Here is a 22,077-nt window from a genome sequence, read left to right as displayed (position 1 = left end):
TATATATATATATATATATTATATTTTTTCAAATTGCCTATTTTCCTGTGTAGGAGACATCAAGTTTTGGTTTTTTGGGATGATGTGTCACATCATCTTTTTCTTTATTCTTGTGCCACCTCCAAGAGAAGCTAGGGCCAGTCTCCTTTGGGGTAATGTGTCACCTCTCTCATTGAAACATCAAGAGACATTTCAAAGAAAGGGAGAACCCTAGGGTTTAGGGTGTGCAACTTCAGAGGAATGAAACAATGGGGCCAACGACATTGTCTTTGTTGGGTATGGTGAAGAAGACCATGTGCTTCAAATCTTACGATAAAATTGTCGGCATTTGTGATGAGCTAGGCTTCCAAGCAATTCTCTCTCTCTCTCTATGTGGCTAGTGAGGATGATCTTCTGTCAGTGAACATTCATCTCTCTTCCCCATCGGCTGCATTCCTATTTACTAGCAAGACCTTTCTCCATCTGCCCTGGTTGATCATTGGCTATGAGGATGACAATGACTCCTATAAAGAGGAAGGAGGAATCCCCTTATTTTTGGCCGGAAAAAGGGGCTTGCCTAAACTTTGACTCTCTTTCTCTCTACCTATGAGTTCAGCTTTGATCTGCATGGCTTGCCTGACTAGTCTGAGACTTTGGGCATGTATCATTAGGGGTGGACATAGGGTTGGGTACTCGGCTCAAATTGGGCCAGGCTCAAGTGATCATTTGGTGACCAGGCCCGATAAAAGTCGGGCCAAGCCCGGATCACATAGTGGATCAATGGATCAAGGTCCTGAAAGTTCATAACCCAACCCATGATGGGCGTCTTCTATGTGTTGAAAAGGTGGAAGCCTCTTTTTTATAGGCAATGAAGGCTTGCCACTCCCTTCCCCTCGTCGATATGGGACTATTCTTCCATAAGGCTTTCTACTTTCATGCAAGTATTGTATGGGAAACATAAGGTTTCCCTAAGTTCTTTGCAATTTTCAATTAATGTGCTCTCTCTCTAAAAGGAACATCGATTAGGTTTTTTACCTTCTAAGCATTACATTAAAGAAGTAATTGCCTGTTTTGATTAATCCCATATTGATGGAGGAGAGGCAAGGCCCCTCCAAAGCTTATAAAAATGAGGGTCCTTCATTACTTGCATGACCAAGCATGTAAAATCCGTGGATTGCCTGCCTGACCTGATTCAAATAATAAAAAACTTGCCGGATCACGGGCTTGGTGAGCAAATCGGAACCTGATTGAAGTCAGGCCCTTGCGGACCTGTTATCAGGCCAGCACGGCCTGGCCCAAGGCAATGTCCACCCTATATATTGTGCTGGTCGGGCGGGTATCAACAAGTTTTGATAGCTCAAGCCCATAAAGACTTGCCAAGTTCGAGCCCGACAACAGTCGGGTCGGACTCTTATCACCTAATTGGGTGGCTCCCTCTCAATGGCCACCACTAGAACTGCCAATGTTATATAGCCCTACACAAGCACTTGCAATTGTTACTCTGTCACAGACATGGCTATTTATGAAGCTTTTCATTACAGAATTATATACAGGTTTGAAAATGCAAACTCTGTGCGACACAGCTTTTGTCTGTACTATTTCTTTATGTAGTGAGAAAAAGAAGCATCTAACTACAGTGATCTTGAATTGCAGAATGCACACTTCCACACACCATCTACATATGTGGAGTTGCTAATCTCAACTGCTTTAGTGGGTGTGACAAATTCACCAAAATATTTCACACCTGACAAACTATGTCACATGGGTGCGGGTGCGGGTGGGGGGATTCGGCACTTCCAAAAAACACGGGTGCGGGGGTGTGGCAGGGGCAAAAATGTAATATATATATATATCATGTATAGTGTATATGTAAGAATGTATGGTAGCTGTTAAGGTCCATGACATTTATGCATGTTAGCACGCTCACCACAATTTTATGCCCCTAACAAATTTAAAAATTGATATGGTGATTAGGTGTATTAATTGTCACAATTATGGACATTTTAGTAATTTTTATTAGGAAAACATATTAATAATTGTGCATTTTGAATGCACAGCTAATAAGTGTGTAACTTATTTTTACACAAAATTGCAAAAATAGCTACTGGTGTCCATTAATGCATGGAACCACCAAGTCATTTTTAAACTTCAAGGGTGTATTTTATGGTCATGTGTTAACACCTGCAGATGGCTATGGAAGTCAACACACTTATTAACTTCCTAGACTGATCCCTCTTCATGAGAAGCCTTTTGTTTTATGTTTGAAGAGGCATTGATTTTTTTAGATGTATATCTGAATGTGTGCCCAACTTGCTTTTTACCATTTTTTTATCTTATATGGTTGTCCCCAAAGATGAAAGTGATGAGTTGTGGAGCCTGATTCATTGTTTTTGCCCTTGCAGGAAGGGGGATCGGGGGCTCCCCCCGGCGCGGGTCCCACTGCGCGGTCAGTGGGCGGGGGTACAGGGGGGCCCGCCCCTGGCGGGGGGTTATAGGGGGGCAGTGCTCCCCCCAAAGATTTTTTTTTAAATTTCGCAGCCCATTTCATAGGGCAATTTTTAAAAAAAAAAAAAAATCCAAAAAATGGACAAAAATGACCCTGGGTACGGTCAACTCACCCAGGGTCGGGTTGACCGCACCCGGTGCCGCACCCGCACCCGTGTCGAGTCGCGTCGACGCGGGTGCGGCATCCTGCTAGCCGAATCCCTGTGACATAGCTGACAAACTTTGAAACAATAAGGTGGTTCCTTATATTAATTATCATCACTAATAGGTATTTAAATAATTTTATGAAAGTTGCTGGCCATGCACAAACATATAATTGTTAATATGACTGCAATGTTCTGCAACATTATGTTGAAAAAGCAACATAAAAAGGTTTGCTGCCATGTAAAATTTAACAGTTTTTTATATAGTTTCCTTTTTCATTTTGTTAATTCTTGAGATACATGACTTTATACATGTGGTAGCTGAGAATTCTGGCTCGTTTTCTAGATTATATAGACAATCGTCCACACACACACACATTCACATTGTTTCTATGATTCCCTACTGATATTTGGTATATTTAGACCTTCATTGCACAGGAACAAAGGTGCCTGACGAGGCTATGGGTTTCACCTAAGCCAAATTTGATGGTGTCATACATTCCAGATGAAACAAAACGGAGAAGAATCTATGTTAAACTTTTGGAAACGTCAAAAGGCTCATTATCTGAAGGAAAAGTGATTACCATATTCTTCTTATATGCTGTGGTTCCTGTTTGGATCATGTTTTTTGCTCTTGGTGCTAAATCAGATAGAGAAATTGTTGACATGATTGATCTTGATGTTAATGACACCAGTTTGTCAAATATAATACTTTCAACGATTTATGATGCTGATGAGAAATGTGAAGACTTTCGTCGCAGTGGGAGGGCTCTGGAGTATATCAAGGGTTTAATAAAAAATTCAAAGTTTCCACCTGATGAATCAATAGATGAGTGTGTCGACAGTTATCTATTCCCAGCTCTTCAGAGTCGTCGCAACAAAGTTCTCTTCCTGGGATACATAGTAAAATGCCTGTTCTTATCGTATTCTGGAAGAAGAAAATATGATAATAAGGATGACTTCAAAAATAAAAGGCTAGAGTTAGCAGGAGAATTGCTTGAACGAGAGTTACTGCTGCATGTAAGGAGTGCTGGAAGGCGCATGATCAGAGCCCTGCAGAAGGATTTGTCCAAGGATCTAAAGTCTATTGATAACTATTTTGATGCCTCAATTGTGACAAATGGTCTTCATAGGGCTTTCTCAACTGGAGGTTGGTCACATCCATACAGAAGAAATGAAAGATGTTCTGGTGTTGTGGCAACCCTTAGAAGAACCAATCCTCTGCAAACAGTCTCAGACATGAGAAAAACTCGCTTACAGGTTCAATATACAGGGAAAATTGGTGATGCAAGATATCCGTAAGTCTGCATCAATAATTTGATGATGTTTCCTATATGAAAATGGTTAGCTTGTCAGATTATGGTTTTGGTTTCATTACAAATATTGGTACAGTTTGGTGGTTTTCTTGTATGGAAATGGTTGGTTTGTCAAAATATGGTTTTTGTTTAATTGCAAATGTTGGTGTTTGGTGGTTTTCCTATATGAGAATGGTTGGCTTGTCAAATTCTGTTTTTTTTTAATTACAAACACTGCGACCAATATCGGCGATATTTTGAAAATATCATGAGAAATAGCAATATTTTAAGGTAGCCGATATTAAGGGGAATATCTCGTGATATTTTCAAAATATCTCCAGAAGACAAAATATCGTGCTATTATCGCCATATTTTTTGGGAAAACTTTTTTTTTTAAAGTTTGCATTTCCTATTTTCTTGTTTCTTTTATATTTTAAAACCTTTAAAACATGTTTCTTTGTATTTTTGGAAGAAAAAAAATTCTAAACTTATTATTTTCTTAGCTTTTTTTGTTGTTATTTATATTTTTTTCAAATTTTTAAACTTCTGAGATTTTTCAACTTTTGAAAATCTCCCCGAGAAATATCCTCGCTGAGATAATACCTTGAACAATATAGGTGACTATGATTACAAATATTGGTATTGTTTGGCTGGTTTGCTGCAAACTATATCCTCCAAGCTTGGCTCTTTATTATCACAAACAAAAACTAAAATACACTTGTCGCATTATAAATTTTGTCAAAGGATGGCCTGGAGTTTTAGCAACACTGACATTTTTTAAGAAGTATTTTCCTTTCCAACTGGGAAAACTGTCATTTGTTCAAGGAACTCTGATGGCATGTATACTGATACTTAAATACTAATAAAATTCACATTCTTCATTTGCATGTTCCTAATATCTTCATGTCTCTTAGTATCCAGTGCAAGAAATGTTTGTTCAATGAGTATTAAACCTATCAATTTAATAGATAATATTTTTGGGTTCTTCCATTTTGGAATGTCTAGTTTATTTGATCATTCTGCAGCATGGTGACATAAGTAGATCCTTTATGTAGAATGTTAAACTCCAAGTTGTCTTTAGGCATTGTTAACGTGAACAACTGAAGTTTCTGAGTCAATGAAAATTGCATGTGTTTATGTCTTGCAAGTTTATTAAAGGAGAGAATCATGTTCTACTCATTCTGGAAATTAACCTTCGACAAAATTATTCAATTAGAAGCTATGTCACAGGGATTCGGCTAGCAGGGTGCCGCACCCGCGTCGACGCGACTCGACGCGGGTTTGGGTGCGGGTGCGGCACCGGGTGCGGTCAACCCGATCCTGGGTGCGTTGATCGCACCCAGGGTCATTTCAGTCCATTTTTTTGGATTTTTAAAAAAAAAAAATTCACCTACGAAATGGGCTCCGGAATTTAAAAAAAAAATCTGCTGACAGCTGCTTGATGCTGCTCTTGTTTTATAAAGGGGCACTTGTGTCCACAACATCTCACGAGCTTTGTTGGCATCCCAGATTCCCATGCTATTCCTGCCTCCAAACAATTAATTCACAGAGTTGGAAAACACACTATTAACTTGGAAATGATGATCCATCTTCCTCAAAAATTAAAACCAAAATTCAAGAGCCTTTTGAAATCTTTATCCTTCAAGGCTTCAACGATCCAGATCCTTCTTCGTCAAGGATTTTCTCTCTCCATAATAAATGATAATGATGGTGGTAGCCTTGGTGGCTATTAGTATTCACTTTTCTCCTGACGAGATGTTATAGCCTTGTGTAGACCTCTCTTTTCCACATGTCAAATCCAATAAATTTCTTTTAGCTGTCATCTGTGTGCAATTGTATATAAAATGAAATTTGAAGAACCCTAGGCAGTGGCGTGGCAGTGGAGCCGTAGGCCTCGTAAAGACTCTCTCCAACAAACCACATCAAACCTTTGCTAATATTTTTTTTCGTGAAGACCAGGGAATTTCAGACATGATTGAATCATGACAGTCAACAGAACGCATCAGGCTGGATCGATCACCGGACCCGACCCGTGCCGGGGGAACCTACGGTATGTATATATATATATATATATTACATTTTTCCCCTGCCGCACCCCCGCACCCGGGTTTTTTGGAAGTGCCGAATCCCCGCACCCGCACCCGCACCCGCACCCATGTGACATAGATTAGAAGTTTAGATATTAACTACTGTTTGAAAACATGCTCGGACACACAAACTATTCCTTCTTCATGGTCAATGAAATAGGCCTTTGAGAAAGGCATGATTTTTAAACTTTGCTTGATGCTTGTTGGCATCCCATATTTTTATGTCTCCATAAGAAGCAGATTTGATTTTAATAATCAACAATAAAATTAGGTTGTTAAGAGGATCATTGTCTATAAATGAAAGGCCATGGCAAAACTCCGTGACATCTGCATCAAAGGTTGACACTTTGTGGTGACCATAGTCACAAATATTTTGAAAATATCGCGATATTAATGAGATACAATGACAAAACGATATTAAAGGTAACATATCACGATATTTTCAAAATATCAGAATTTATATATATCATGATAATATCGGGACAATATCAAATATTTTCTGTTTTTTTAATTTTTTACATTTTAAATATGTTTTGATTGATTGATCTTGATAATATCGGGACAATTCAAAAAAATGTGCCATGGTGTATGTTGTTTGCTGATGATATTGTTTTGATTGATGAGTCTTGAGCTGGGGTTAATGCTAAGTTAGAATTATGGAAACAGACATTGGAAGCAAGAGGTTTTACGTTGAGTAAGAGTAAGACAGAATATATGGAATGTCGGTTTAGTAAGCAACACAGTAGTGATGCGAGTGCAGTGAAGCTTGGCGAGCAAGAAATATCGGTGGATGACTATTTCAAATATTTGGGATCTATCATTCAAAAGGTTGGAGAAATTGATAGAGATGTAAACCATAGGATAAAGGTTGGGTGGATGAAATGGAAAAGTGCAACTGGAGTGTTGTGCGATCGTAGAATGCCATTGCGGTTGAAGGAAAAGTTTTATAGGACGACAATTAGGCCCGCTTTACTATATGGTACGGAATGTTGGGCTGCAAAGAGACATCATATTTAAAAAATGAGTGTATCTGAGATGCGTATGCTTCGATGAATGTGTGGAAATACAATAAAAGATAAGATTCGAGACAAGGAGATACGTAAGAAGGTAGGCGTTGCATCCATTGAAAATACGATGAGAGAAAATCGTTTACGGTGGTTTGGGCATATTCGGCGAAGGCCTAATGATGCTCCTGTTGGAAGGATGGAGAAATGACAAAATATATTAGTTAAAAGAGGTCGGGGTAGGCCTAAGGAGACTTGGATGAAGATGATAGGAAAGAATATGAATGCTTTGAACCTCACCGAGGACATGGCATTGGATAGAAATGATTGGAGGAGAAGGATTCATGTGGAGGACCCCGAAATAGCTCACCGAGATATAGCCGATACCGATATTTGTGACTATGGTGGTGACAAGCTTTATTTTATTCATTCCATTTTGAAGTAAAATGGCTCATGCTAGTGTAATGTCTTCTCTGTGTCATTCCAATCGTGTCTAGTGTCTTGGAAGAGGCTTCTTGCTCTTGTAATGATTATGCTTTCATTTTATAGTGAGGTTTTGGTAGCTTTAGTTGCCTCCTACGACTTATCTTCTAGACCACAACCACTTGATCTAACTCCACTGCAAATGTAGGAATACTCTCATTTCATTTACTCATTATTTTGGTTTTCTTGTTGATGCTTGGGTAGGATTACTAGCATAAATAGAATTATTGCAAATTGGTTTCTTCCAAAAACTTCATTGAGCTTCAAGTAGGGCTGCACACAATCAGAATTGGGCCCATGCTTGAGCAGTTTGAACTCAGTTCGGTGTTTTAAGTGCCAGGCTCCAGCTCAGTTTGACTGCTAATCAATCTTGGCTTGGCTAAGCTCTAGCCAAGCCGTATATGATAAAAATAGTTAACTATTTTTAACATGAAATAAGGATGGATGGGTTTGAACCTGTGACTCTCCTTTGAAGAAGATACAATGGCCATTACATGAAGTGCTTGATTTGTGGTAATATGTTTGTTATGTGTGCATGTTAGACGAGCGTAGGCTAAGGCTTGGACTCATGTAAATGAATCGATGACCACACTTGAGATTGGTACTTATTTTAATTTCAATGGAATTGAAGTCCCGATGAGACCCTAGTTAGGGGTTGTTCGTATCCTACTATATATGCAATAAAGAGTGATGCCCTTAATCATCTTTAGTTGTTACATTCAATGGCTGCTAGTTCCTTCCTCCGTCTTCTCCTCCTCTTTTATTTGTTGCCAACATGTGCTGTGCTGCAGGTCAACATAGAAGATTTTTTGGCATTGCATATGAAGAAAAAAAACTTTGATATTTATGTAGTATAAGTCAGTCCAAATCCTATTCAAATTAGGGTTGCCCATTGACGGCTTATGTGATTGGCTTTGGTCCAAATCGTCTCCCTAGTTTTGAATGGCTAACCCTGTGTTACAAAATTTTGCTCTGTCCATCTTTCACTGTTGGATGTTTTCAGATCCCAGGCAGTTCACATCTATCTCTACCTCATCAATCCATCCCAGCCTCCATTTCCCCCTTCCGTCCATTTGTCTCTCCCTTTCTTCATTGTGTTGATATTTCAGAACACTTTCCTTCATTTTATCTGACGTTACACCCTCTTCCTCCACTTGTCCTCCTTGACATGCACTGCAATTGATTTATTCATTTCATATTTATAAGTTGAATATCAATAAATTTGCATGTTTGTGCATCCATATATTCTAACATAGTGTTGTTGCTGAGTTCTCTTTTCTTGTTGCTTGTTTTTTTATAGAACATTCGTTATTTATGCTTGCAGAAATCCTTCATACTGGGGCAAAGTGTGTTTCTTATCCACACCTGATGGAGAGAATTGTGGGCTTGTTAAGAATTTGGCTGTCACAGGTCTCGTCAGCACCACTTTACTAGATGTATCTTTGGACAAACTTGTTAACTGTGGGATGGAGAAAATGGATGATATTTCACTATCTTCATTGAGTGGAAGATTCAAGGTTTTCTTAAATGGAGAGTGGGTGGGACTTTGTGAAGATTCTATTAACTTTGTTAGCAATCTGAAGAACTTGCGCCGTAATTTGAAAATCAATCCTCAGGTTTGTATAATCCAAAGTTGTGAATTTTGCTATATTTTTTTGTTTGATTTGAGATATTCAGTATATCAGTTTTTTGTGCTGGTTCTAGCCTATGCACTTCTGCCTTACTTTCTTTTCTATTGACAATGATGAACTACAGTGTGTTAAAGCTAAGGCACTTTGTGTTAAAATACTGTGTATATATTCATACCAGACATATACATACATATATCAGGGGTATTTTTGTCATTTCATAAAATGTATTTTAGTACAGTCCATTAGGGACTGAAAAGTCTTTTTTATTTTCTTTCCTTTTAGTTTATTTTATGTACAGTCAATATGACTGTTGGAGGACAGTCCAACTAGTCGTTGGATATGACCGTTGGGGGCAGTCCAACGATTAAAGCATGTGAGGCTCTATAAATAGAGCCTCACCTCTTCATGTATTGTAATGCTTTTCTATAGCATTTGGTGCAGTATTAATACAATATATTTTTGTTACGCACTTGAGCTTTGTGCTTTTGTGATATTGTGGATTTCACATTTTTGTGTATCTCTTTTATAGGATTGTTATCGGTTCACTGGAGACCATATTATATTTGTGCACTTATGTAGCCCTTTGTTGGCATTGTATTTGTGCACTCTTGTTTCATTACATGGTATCAGAGCTTGGCTCTTGAAGTAGTGAAAGATATCTTGGGATTATCTTTCTTGCGGTGGTGCTCTTCAACCTTTAGTTCTCATTCAAACCGTCTACACAAGAATTCTTCACTACGTGAGAAAGAGATTTCGTCTCTATCTCTTCAATCTTTAGTTTTCATTCAAAACAATTATTTGATGTGGGCAACCGTTATGGAGAATAACATCAAAGGTAAAAATCATGGGGTTTTGTTAGTGGAACTACTAATAAACCCCAACTTAAATTGACAAGAAGAGGAGATCAAGTCAAAGCTTTATCGGAAGAAAAAAAAGAGAAAGCTTTACAAGAATATCAAAACAAGTTGAAGGATTGGGAAGCTAGCAATGCTCAAATTCTCTCATGGTTCATGAATACCATGGAGTTTAAATTTGTCACCAACATCATCAAATTTAAAAGGGCATGCGATGCATAGATTTTCCTAAAGAGCACCTTCATTCAAAAAGATATGGTTAGGCTATATTATTTTTAAGACAAGGTACATAATACCAAATAAGAAGATAAAAGTGTACGAGATTTTTATGGTATTTTATCTCCTATTTAGAATGAACTAGCCATGTTAGAACCAAAATGGAAAGGTTCAGCTATTGAAATGAGATCTCAAGTAGAAAGATAATCTTTTCTCTTTTCTTTATGACCTCCGATTGGAATTTGAGCAAGTTAGGTCCTCCTTGCTTCATAGGACTTTGACTCCTTCTGTAAGTGAGTTCCTTGCTCAAATTTGCCAAGAGGAAACAAGACTTGGAATGCACAAGTCTAATGATGAGGTTCTTGCCGTATCAAGACCCAAAATTTTTGTGGAAACATATAAACCACTTCACTCTGAAAGAAAATTCAATGAAGGACATAATGGGTGTGGATACAAACGTAAAATCATTTGTTATCATTGTAAGGAACCGGGGCATATAAGACCGGATTGTCCTAAATTCAAGAAAGTAGCCGCCATAAGTGAAGAACCTCAAAAATCAAAGAAAGGGAGTAACTTTAATGATTTGACAATTGCCCAAATAGCAGAGGCCGTCTCACAAATTCCTAAAGCTACTCTTTCTACATCCCGCACTGCCATCTCCTCATCTTTTCCTTCGGGTAAGTCTTCCTGGATTTTGGATTTGGGTGCCTCTTTTTACATGACTCATAAAGAGTCTTTATTATCCGATTGCACTAATTCGTACTTTTCATGTGTATCAACCGACGATGGTACTTCTTTAAAAGTCAAAACTATAGGAAACCTCAAAAATATTTCAAAAAACCTTTTTGTTCCAAATATGAGGGTTATTTTAAAATTAGACTTAAATCTTTTTTCAGTTTCTCAAATTTTCGATTATGGGTGTAAAGTATTCTTCTCATCTAAGGCTTGTTCGGTGCAGGATCTCCAGTCAGGGAAGTTGATTGGGCAAGGCCATAGAAGATGAGATCTTTACTATGTTGATTATTTATATTTACCCAAAAACCTCTTTTTGTAATCATGTCAAAGACATTAATTTAGATCTTTGGCATAAAAGATTATGACACCCAAGTATATCCAAATTATCTCATTTTCCATTTGTGAATTTTTTTTGTAAAGATAAAGTTTTTGTATATGAAGACTTAATACTTGGAAAAATGCAAATGATGCCTTTTAGATCTAGAACCGCCTTGACTAATGAAAATTTTGAATTAGTGCATTCGGATATATGGGGTCCCGCTTCCGTTATGTCAAAAGGTGGTTATTCATATTATGTTACATTCATAGATGATTTTATTAGACATACTTGGATATACTTCCTTAAACTCAAATTCGAAGTCTTTTCGTGTTTAAAAAACTTTCATAATCTTGTTAAAAATCAAATTGAAACAAATATTAAAGTCTTCTGATCTGACTCATAGAGTTTCTTTCAAATGAATTTCAATTATATTTAAAAACTCATGTTATTGTACATTAAAGATTTTGTGCTATCCCCGACAAAATGGCATTTCCGAAAGAAAACATCATCACATTATTGAAACTACTAGAACCCTACCTATTTCAAAAGAAATTTCAATTTTTTTTGGGCCGAAGCTGCTCTCACCGCGGTATATCTAATAAATAGAATGCCTTCTCAAACGTTGAAAAACAAATCTCCTATTGAAAAACTTTTTAAAATTTCTCCCGATTTGAAAATACTGAGAGTATTTGGATGTAAATGTTTTGTGCTTCTTGAAAATATAACAAACTCTCTCTTAAAGCTATAAAATGTATTTTTCTTGGATATGCCGAAAATCAAAAAGACTATCGATCTATGTCACATGGGTGCGGGTACAGGTGCGACACAATTTCAAAAATTTTGGACACATGGACACGATTATAAATATATGTATATATATATTTAAAAAATATATATATAATAATAATAATAATAATAATAATATATCCAGTGTGTGCATATATGTGGATATTGTCCTCTAAAGTTTGGCACCAGCCTGAGTGTTTTTACAAACTTTGCAAATTGTACTTTTGCCCTTATAGAAAGGGGGGTCGGGGGCTCCCCCCGACACTGGTCCCGTTGCGCGGTCAGCGGGCGGGGGGCAGCGCCTCCCAGATTTTTTTTCCTGGGGCTTATGTTTGAGACTCATGCTATATATATATTTTAAAAAATATATAAAAAGATCATTTTTTTTTGTTTTTTTGCTCTAAAAATGGACATTTTTGGACTCAATGAACGTTGACTGAGTCCAAAACGAGGATGGACTCAACCTCGATTTGTTGACCGAGTCCGACTCGTCGTTGACCGAGTTCGGCTCATCGTTGACCGAGTCCGGACCGTGTCCTAAGCTGCACCCGTGTCCGCACCCGTGTCGGGGCGTGTCGACTCGGGTGCGGCGCCTCCCTAGCCGAGTCCGTGTGACTTAGCTATCGATGTTATGATCAAACAAATGGTAAACTTTATGTCTCTAGAAATGTTACTTTTTCTTGAAAATGAAAATGGATTTGATTTTGAAAAACCTAAGGAAGAATTCGAGTATGCCTTCTTATTTGATTTGTTACCTAAATCAAATAATAAAATTGTTGATAACATTGATAATTTTGAGTCTATTAATAACTCAAGTGAAGAAAGAGAACTAACTCATACAATACTCTAGACGAGGTAATAGGGAGCATCCATGCTTTTGAAAGGTATAATCAATCAATAAATGTTGAAGAAACTAGTGTTAGAAGATCTGAACGAATAGATAGGCCTCCAAGTAGATTTGTCTCTTATGAATCCTTTTCTCCAAACTATAGGGCTTATCTTCTACCAATTTATTCATATCATGAACCATCTAACTACAAAGAAGCTAAAAACATAAAAGAATGGGTTAAAGCCATGAAAATAGAATTAGATGCATTACACAAGGCTTATACTTGGGCAATTCAACCTCTTTCTAAGGAAAAAATGACAATATGGTGTAGATGGGTCTTTAAAATCAAAACAAAAAGTGACGGGTCCCTAAAAAGATATAAAGCAAGATTAACTGTAAAAGATACTCTCAAGAGTATGAAATAGATTATGAGGAAACATTTTCCCCAGTAGCTCGCATGAGTACAGTTAGGGCTCTAGTTGCAGTAATATTTATTAGAAAATGACATATATATAAGTTAGACGTTAAAAATGCTTTCCTAAATGAAAATTTAAATGAAGAAGTATACATGGATCCTTCCCCTGGTTTGACTATTGAAAAATGGGTGGTTCTTCGCTTTAAAAAAGCTTTATATGGGATTAAACAAGCCCCTAAAGCATGGTATGATCGTTTTAGTGGTATTGTGTTAAACCTTGGATTTAAATCTTGTTACACTGACATTGTTCTTTTTGTAAGATCTACGGGTACCTCACTTATCATTCTCTTTTTTGTATGTTGATATGATCATTCTGAATGATCAAAAGAAAATTGAAGAATATGCTTAAAATCTTTTGATATGACTGACTTTGGTTTTTTGAGATATTTTTTAGGAATTAAAGTAGCATACTCGCTAAGAGGGTACATTTTGTCTCAAATCGAGTTTGCAACTGATATTATTGCACGTTCAGGAATCACTGACACAAACTATGCTGATACTCCTGAAGTGATAAATGCAAAAATGAGAGCTGAAGACGAAGTGTTATTAGATGATTCAACTCCTTATAGGCGACTTTGTTAAAATATAGCTTGCGTATGGATCTGGATCCAGATCCATACGCATGGTATGTTAATGAAACACATGCTGTATATTTCTCATTAATGGCATCCTTGTAATATCTCTGATATTACAAGGATAGTTGTATATCTGCTTCATATATATAAAGGTTAGGGCTTGGAGGTCGAGCCATTGAATGCCGCCCCAGCCATTGTGTTTCTCTCACTCTCTCCCTGTTTCCTGTAGATGCTGTACCAGATATCAAATCTGATATGGTATCAGAGCATTAGCCATCCTGTGCGTGAAGAAGCTCTGAAACCGCAGATCCGCAGATCGTGAACTGCGTGAACAACGTGTTCCTCCTTTCAGCATGTTCCTCCTTTCAGTGTGAACAACGTGTTCATCGAGATGGGGACAACGTGTTCATCGAGAACAGCGTGAGCAGCAGATCGTGAGCAGCAGCACTGCGTGAACATCCTGTGCGTGAAGAAGTTCTGAAACAGCAGATCGAGAACAACAACCTTTAAAATCTCATCCTCTGAAATCTCCTTTTCTGAAAGTTGGTACCTTTCTTTTCCTTTCAGCGTGAACAACGTGCTCATCGACTGTGTTCATCGAGAACATCGTGAACATCAGCTCATCGACTGTGTTCATCCCAAGTTCTTTCTTTTCTGTTACTCTATCGTATGTGTTTGTTCCAATTTTTTTTTTTTAAACACCACCGACTGTTGTTCCCATTTTATTTCAAACCATTTTTGATTCCACACGTTTCCTTTCCTTTCCTTCATTGCTGTTTTAGTGTTCTTTGTGCAACCTATGTCACATGGACTCGGCTAGGGAGGTGCCGCACCCGAGTAGACACGCCCCGACACGGGTGCGGCTTCGGACTCGGCCTGGACTCGGTCAACTTCGAGTCGGACTCGGTCAACGAGTCGAGGCCGAGTCCGTCCACATTTTGGACTCGGTCAACTTTGACCGAGTCCAAAAATGTCTATTGAAAAAACTAAAAAAATGATTTTTTTTATATAAAAAGAGACGGTGCACAATGCTGTGCACTGTGCACAGAGCACAGTGCTGTGCCTGCGCACAGTGCTTGTGCACAGTGCTGTGACTGTGCACTTTTTAAATAAAATAAAATAAAATAAAATAAAATAATATCTTTTTTTAAAAGATAAAATAAAATAAAATAATATATATATATATATATATATATATATATATATATATATATATATATATATATATATATATAGTCGAGTCTCCGTGTCCAAAAATTTTAAAATTGCGCCGCACCCGTGTCGCACCCGCACCCGCACCCGTGTATCTGATGGTCTCCTTCCAGAGTCTAGTTTAAGTTCATTTTCTGATAATAATAATAAATGTTCTTCATGCGAACTCTGCAAAAGTCATGTTCTTCCTTTTCATATTATAAATAAAAGAGCTTCAAAGCCATTTGAGATTATTTGTTCTGATGTTTGGAGACCCGCACCTATTCCTTCTCTTTCTGGCAGTCGTTACTATGTTATCTTTATTGATTCCTATTCCCGTTATACTTGGATATATTTCTTAAAACGCAAGCATGAAGTTTTTCAAATATTTCGGGAATTCCATTCGATGGTCAAAACAAAGTTTGCTTGTGATATTGTGCATTTACAATGTGATGGTGGAGAGAGCATTCATCGAACGAGTTTATTGCCTTTCTTCGGGATAAAGGAATAAGTCGACAGGTTTCTTGCCCTCATACTCAACAAAATGGGGTTGCGGAGAGGAAACACATGCATATTGTTGAGAGCGCGATGAACATGTTACATGATAGCAATGTGCCCGTTAGTCTCTGGATAAAAGTTTTTTCACACATCTGTTCATATCATAAATCGTCTTCCTATGGCACTTTTGGATCAGAAATCTCTCTATTATACTTTATTCGGGCAACATCCCTCTTACGATGAGCTGCGTGTTTTTGGTTGTGTATGTTATGTACATGTTGATTCATCTCTGCGAAATAAGTTTCAAGACACGGCTGTCAAGTGCAGATTTGTTGGGTATGCAGATGAATACAAAGGTTATCGATGCTATGATCCTACTACAAAACGTATTACGACCTCCAGAAATGTTGTTTTTGACGAACGAAATTTTCAGGTCAACGACTCTGCAACGTTGCCATCTCGAGAATTAGAAGTATATGATCCATGAATGAGCGCAAATCTTTTTGCTAATACAGGAGAAACATGTCACACAAATTGTCCTTCCTTCGACTTGAGTAGGGAGTTGAATGACTCACAAATGCATGTTGAATTATCTCCAGTTGAGCCACCCCCAGTAGAACGTTTCTCTGGGCAGATATACACTAGACGGGACAAAAATACAGAGTCGAGGAATGTGGAGGAAAGCATCGCCAATGATTCGGCTCAAAGGCCGTCACGCATTAAGCATCCTATTCAACGATGCTTGAGTTATGAGACCTTCTCCCTTGATTTCCAGTTGTTTATGTCTCAACTCACAAAACAGGATGAGCCCACTTGTTTTAATCAAGCTCTTCAATCCCGTCATTGGACTGAAGAAATGAAAGCTCTCTATGAATGTCAGACTTGGGAAATAGTCTCTCGGCCAGAAGGAAAGAATGTAGTTGGCTCAAAATGGGTTTATAAAATAAAATATAAGCCTGAAGGAAGTATTGGCAGATATAAGGTGCGACTTGTTGCTCGCAGATTCACACAACAATATGGTGAAGACTACGACGAAACTTTTAGTCCCGTAGTCAAAATGGGTACTATTCGTATAATCATATCCCTAGCAGTCGATCAAGGTTGGAGCCTTAGCCAGATGGATGTTAAAAATGCATTCTTGCATGGAACTTTAAAGGAAGAAGTGTATATGGAGCAACCACTTGGTTATGCCGAGAAGGATCCTATTGTCTGCCTGTGCAAACTAAGAAAATCTCTGTATGGGTTGAAACATGCGTCCTGTTCCTGGTTTGAAAGTTTCTCTATGCAAATTCAGAGTTATGGTTTTAGAAGATGCTCTCTGGATCACTCACTCTTTATTTACCAAAAGGCAGACATTGTTATACTTCTTATATATGTTGATGACATTGTGATCACTGGGAGCTCAGATAGTCATGTGCAAGACGTGAAACAGTTTTTAATGAAAACTTTCAAGATGAAAGATTTAGGGGAGTTGCGGTACTTTCTTGGTGTGGAAGTTGACAGACAACAAGACACATTGACACTCATGCAACAAAAATACACTCTTGACCTTCTGGAAAGAGCCAGGATGACGAATTGCAAACCAGTCAGCACTCCTAGTGTATTACATCAAAGGCTGAGCTCTGAAGATGGTCATCTTTGTGTCAACCCTACAACGTATAGAAGTTTCGTGGGGATGTTACAGTACTTGACCTTTACCAGACCTGATATAGTTTATGTTGTCAATCAGGTATCCCAGTTTATGCATGCTCCAACAGAGGGTCATATGGAAGCTGTGAAGTGCATTCTACGCTATTTAAAAGGAACTATAGGAGACAGACTTGTTTATCGCAAAAACGATAATCTGCATAGAGGTCATGAACTCATCACTTATACAGACGCAGATTGGGCAGGGGATCCAGATGAGAGATGATCTGTCTCTGGATATTGTATTTATATTGGGGCACAATTTAGTGTCCTGGAGCAGCAACAAACAAAAGGCAGTGGCACGATCGAGTACAGAGGCTGAATACAGATCGATGGCTGCAGGCACGACAGAAGCCACATAGATTAGACACTTATTGAGTGATCTTGGGGAGACAATTATTCGATCATTTCTTTTATGTGACAATCAAAGCGCAATAAACATTGCATGTAATCCTATCCAGCATAGCAGAACGAAACACATTGAGATTGATCAACATTTCATACGACAGAAAGTCGAGATGAAGGAGATAGAACTACGTCATGTTCGTACAGAAGATCAAGTGGCAGACCTGCTTACCAAGGGATTGACAGGACGTCAATTTTGGCTATTGAAGAGCAAGTTGTACATGATCCAAATTCACGTACAACTTGAGGGAGGGTGTTAAATTATAGCTTGCGTATGGATCTGGATCCAGATCCATACGCATGGTATGTTAATGAAATATGTCACACAAATTGTCCTTCCTTCGGCTTGAGTAGGGAGTTGAATGACTCACAAATCCATGGTGAATTATCTTCAGTTGAGCCACCCCCAGTAGAACGTTTCTCTGGGCAGATATACACTAGACGGGACAAAAATACAGAGTCGAGGAATGTGGAGGAAAGCATCGCCAATGATTCGGCTCAAAGGCCGTCACGCATTAAGCATCCTATTCAACGATGCTTGAGTTATGAGACCTTCTCCCTTGATTTCCAGTTGTTTATGTCTCAACTCACAAAACAGGATGAACCCACTTGTTTTAATCAAGCTCTTCAATCCCGTCATTGGACTGAAGAAATGAAAGCTCTCTATGAATGTCAGACTTGGGAAATAGTCTCTCGGCCAGAAGGAAAGAATGTAGTTGGCTCAAAATGGGTTTATAAAATAAAATATAAGCCTGAAGGAAGTATTGGCAGATATAAGATGCGACTTGTTGCTCGCAGATTCACACAACAATATGGTGAAGACTACGACGAAACTTTTAGTCCCGTAGTCAAAATGGGTACTATTCGTATAATCATATCCCTAGCAGTCGATCAAGGTTGGAGCCTTAGCCAGATGAATGTTAAAAATGCATTCTTGCATGGAACTTTAAAGGAAGAAGTGTATATGGAGCAACCACTTGGTTATGCCGAGAAGGATCCTATTGTCTGCGTGTGCAAACTAAGAAAATCTCTGTATGGGTTGAAACAAGCGTCCTGTTCCTGGTTTGAAAGTTTCTCTATGCAAATTCAGAGTTATGGTTTTAGAAGATGCTCTCTGGATCACTCACTCTTTATTTTTCAAAAGGCGGACATTGTTATACTTCTTCTTATATATGTTGATGACATTGTGATCACTGGGAGCTCAGATAGTCATGTGCAAGACGTGAAACAGTTTTTAATGAAAACTTTCAAGATGAAAGATTTAGGGGAGTTGCGGTACTTTCTTGGAGTGAAAGTTGACAGACAACAAGACACATTGAGACTCATGCAACAAAAATACTCTTGACCTTCTGGAAAGAGCCAGGATGACGAATTGCAAACCAGTCAGCACTCCTAGTGTATTACATCAAAGGCTGAGCTCTGAAGATGGTCATCTTTGTGTCAACCCTACAACGTATAGAAGTCTCGTGGGGATGTTACAGTACTTGACCTTTACCAGACCTGATATAGTTTATGTTGTCAATCAGGTATCCCAGTTTATGCATGCTCCAACAGAGGGTCATATGGAAGCTGTGAAGTGCATTCTACGCTATTTAAAAGGAACTATAGGAGACAAACTTGTTTATCGCAAAAACGATAGTCTGTATAGAGGTCATGAACTCATCACTTATACAGACGCAGATTGGGCAGGGGATCCAGATGAGAGACGATCTGTCTCTGGATATTGTGTTTATATTGGGGCACAATTTAGTGTCCTGGAGCAGAAGAAAACAAAAGGCAGTGGCACGATCGAGTACAAAGGCTGAATACAGATCGATGGCTGCAGGCACGGCAGAAGCCACATGGATTAGACACTTATTGAGTGATCTTGGGGAGACAATTATTCGATCATTTCTTTTATGTGACAATCAAAGCGCAATAAACATTGCATGTAATCCTATCCAGCATAGCAGAACGAAGCACATTGAGATTGATCAACATTTGATACGGCAGAAAGTCGAGATGAAGGAGATAGAACTACGTCATGTTCGTACAGAAGATCAAGTGGCAGACCTGTTTACCAAGGGATTGACAGGACGTCAATTTTGGCTATTAAAGAGCAAGTTGTACATGATCCAAATTCACGTACAACTTGAGGGAGGGTGTTAAATTATAGCTTGCGTATGGATCTGGATCCAGATCCATACGCATGGTATGTTAATGAAACATGTCACACAAATTGTCCTTCCTTCGGCTTGAGTAGGGAGTTGAATGACTCACAAATGCATGGTGAATTATCTCCAGTTGAGCCACCCCGAGTGGAACGTTTCACTGGGCAGATATACACTAGACGGGACAAAAATACAGAGTCGAGGATTGTGGAGAAAAGCATCGCCAATGATTCGGCTCAAAGGCCGTCACGCATTAAGCATCCTATTCAACGATGGGTGAGTTATGTGACCTTCTCCCTTGATTTCCAGTTGTTTATGTCTCAACTCACAAAACAGGATGAACCCACTTGTTTTAATCAAGCTCTTCAATCCCGTCATTGGACTGAAGAAATGGAAGCTCTTCATGAATGTCAGACTTGGGAAATAGTCTCTCGGCCAGAAGGAAAGAATGTAGTTGGCTCAAAATGGGTTTATAAAATAAAATATAAGCCTGAAGGAAGTATTGGCAGATATAAGGTGCGACTTGTTGCTCGCGGATTCACACAACAATATGGTGAAGACTACGACGAAACTTTTAGTCCCGTAGTCAAAATGGGTACTATTCGTATAATCATATCCCTAGCAGTCGATCAAGGTTGGAGCCTTAGCCAGATGGATGTTAAAAAAGCATTCTTGCATGAAACTTTAAAGGAAGAAGTGTATATGGAGCAACCACTTGGTTATGCCGAGAAGGATCCTATTGTTTGGGTGTGCAAACTAAGAAAATCTCTGTATGGGTTGAAACAGGCGTCCTGTTCCTGGTTTGAAAGTTTCTCTATGCAAATTCAGAGTTATGGTTTTAGAAGATGCTCTCTGGATCACTCACTCTTTATTTACCAAAAGGCGGACATTGTTATACTTCTTCTTATATATGTTGATGACATTGTGATCACTGGGAGCTCAGATAGTCATGTGCAAGACGTGAAACAGTTTTTAATGAAAACTTTCAAGATGAAAGATTTAGGGGAGTTGCGGTACTTTCTTGGAGTGAAAGTTGACAGACAACAAGACACATTGAGACTCATGCAACAAAAATACTCTTGACCTTCTGGAAAGAGCCAGGATGACGAATTGCAAACCAGTCAGCACTCCTAGTGTATTACATCAAAGGCTGAGCTCTGAAGATGGTCATCTTTGTGTCAACCCTACAACGTATAGAAGTCTCGTGGGGATGTTACAGTACTTGACCTTTACCAGACCTGATATAGTTTATGTTGTCAATCAGGTATCCCAGTTTATGCATGCTCCAACAGAGGGTCATATGGAAGCTGTGAAGTGCATTCTACGCTATTTAAAAGGAACTATAGGAGATAGACTTGTTTATCGCAAAAACGATAGTCTGCGTAGAGGTCATGAACTCATCTCTTATACAGACGCAGATTGGGCAGGGGATCCAGATGAGAGACGATCTGTCTCTGGATATTGTGTTTATATTGGGGCACAATTTAGTGTCCTGGAGCAGCAGAAAACAAAAGGCAGTGGCACGATCGAGTACAGAGGCTGAATACAGATCGATGGCTGCAGGCACGGCAGAAGCCACATGGATTAGACACTTATTGAGTGATCTTGGGGAGACAATTATTCGATCATTTCTTTTATGTGACAATCAAAGCGCAATAAACATTGCATGTAATCCTATCCAGCATAGCAGAACGAAGCACATTGAGATTGATCAACATTTCATACGGCAGAAAGTCGAGATGAAGGAGATAGAACTACGTCATGTTCGTACAGAAGATCAAGTGGCAGACCTGTTTACCAAGGGATTGACAGGACGTCAATTTTGGCTATTGAAGAGCGAGTTGTACATGATCCAAATTCACGTACAACTTGAGGGAGGGTGTTAAATTATAGCTTGCGTATGGATCTGGATCCAGATCCATACGCATGGTATGTTAATGAAACACATGTATATTTCTCATTAATGGCATGCTTGTAATATCTCTGATATTACATGGATAGTTGTATATCTGCTTCATATATATAAAGGTTAGGGCTTGGAGGTCGAGCCATTGAATGCCGCCCCAACCATTGTGTTTCTCTCTCTCTCTCTCCCCAAGTCAATTTTAACATGCAATCACATCGGTTTATATGAGTTCCGTATTAAGAATAGTTCAATACATCAAGAAATCTATATCTAAAGGATTTCTCTTATCCTCTTTATCATCTTTAAATCTTATTGCTTATACTGA

The 22,077-nt window shown here is 38.6% G+C and overlaps 1 protein-coding gene across 1 annotated transcript in view; it reads left to right on the top strand.

The window, feature by feature from the left end:
• The window catches only part of LOC149816766 (DNA-directed RNA polymerases IV and V subunit 2-like), a 93,931-nt gene that overhangs the window by 17,070 nt on the left and 54,784 nt on the right, over positions 1–22,077 (top strand). Inside the window, exons 4-5 of the mRNA XM_089987701.1 lie at positions 3,051–3,925; positions 8,821–9,112. Of these exons, the coding sequence (XP_089843827.1) occupies positions 3,051–3,925; positions 8,821–9,112 (1,167 nt within the window). The remainder of the gene's footprint in view (positions 1–3,050; positions 3,926–8,820; positions 9,113–22,077) is intronic.

Source organism: Nuphar pumila, chromosome 14 (genome assembly GCF_984573655.1).
Source record: "Nuphar pumila chromosome 14, dmNupPumi1.hap1.1, whole genome shotgun sequence".
NCBI lineage: Eukaryota > Viridiplantae > Streptophyta > Magnoliopsida > Nymphaeales > Nymphaeaceae > Nuphar > Nuphar pumila.
Note: the sequence above shows the minus strand (reverse complement) of the source record. Positions and strands in the feature narration are given on the sequence as shown.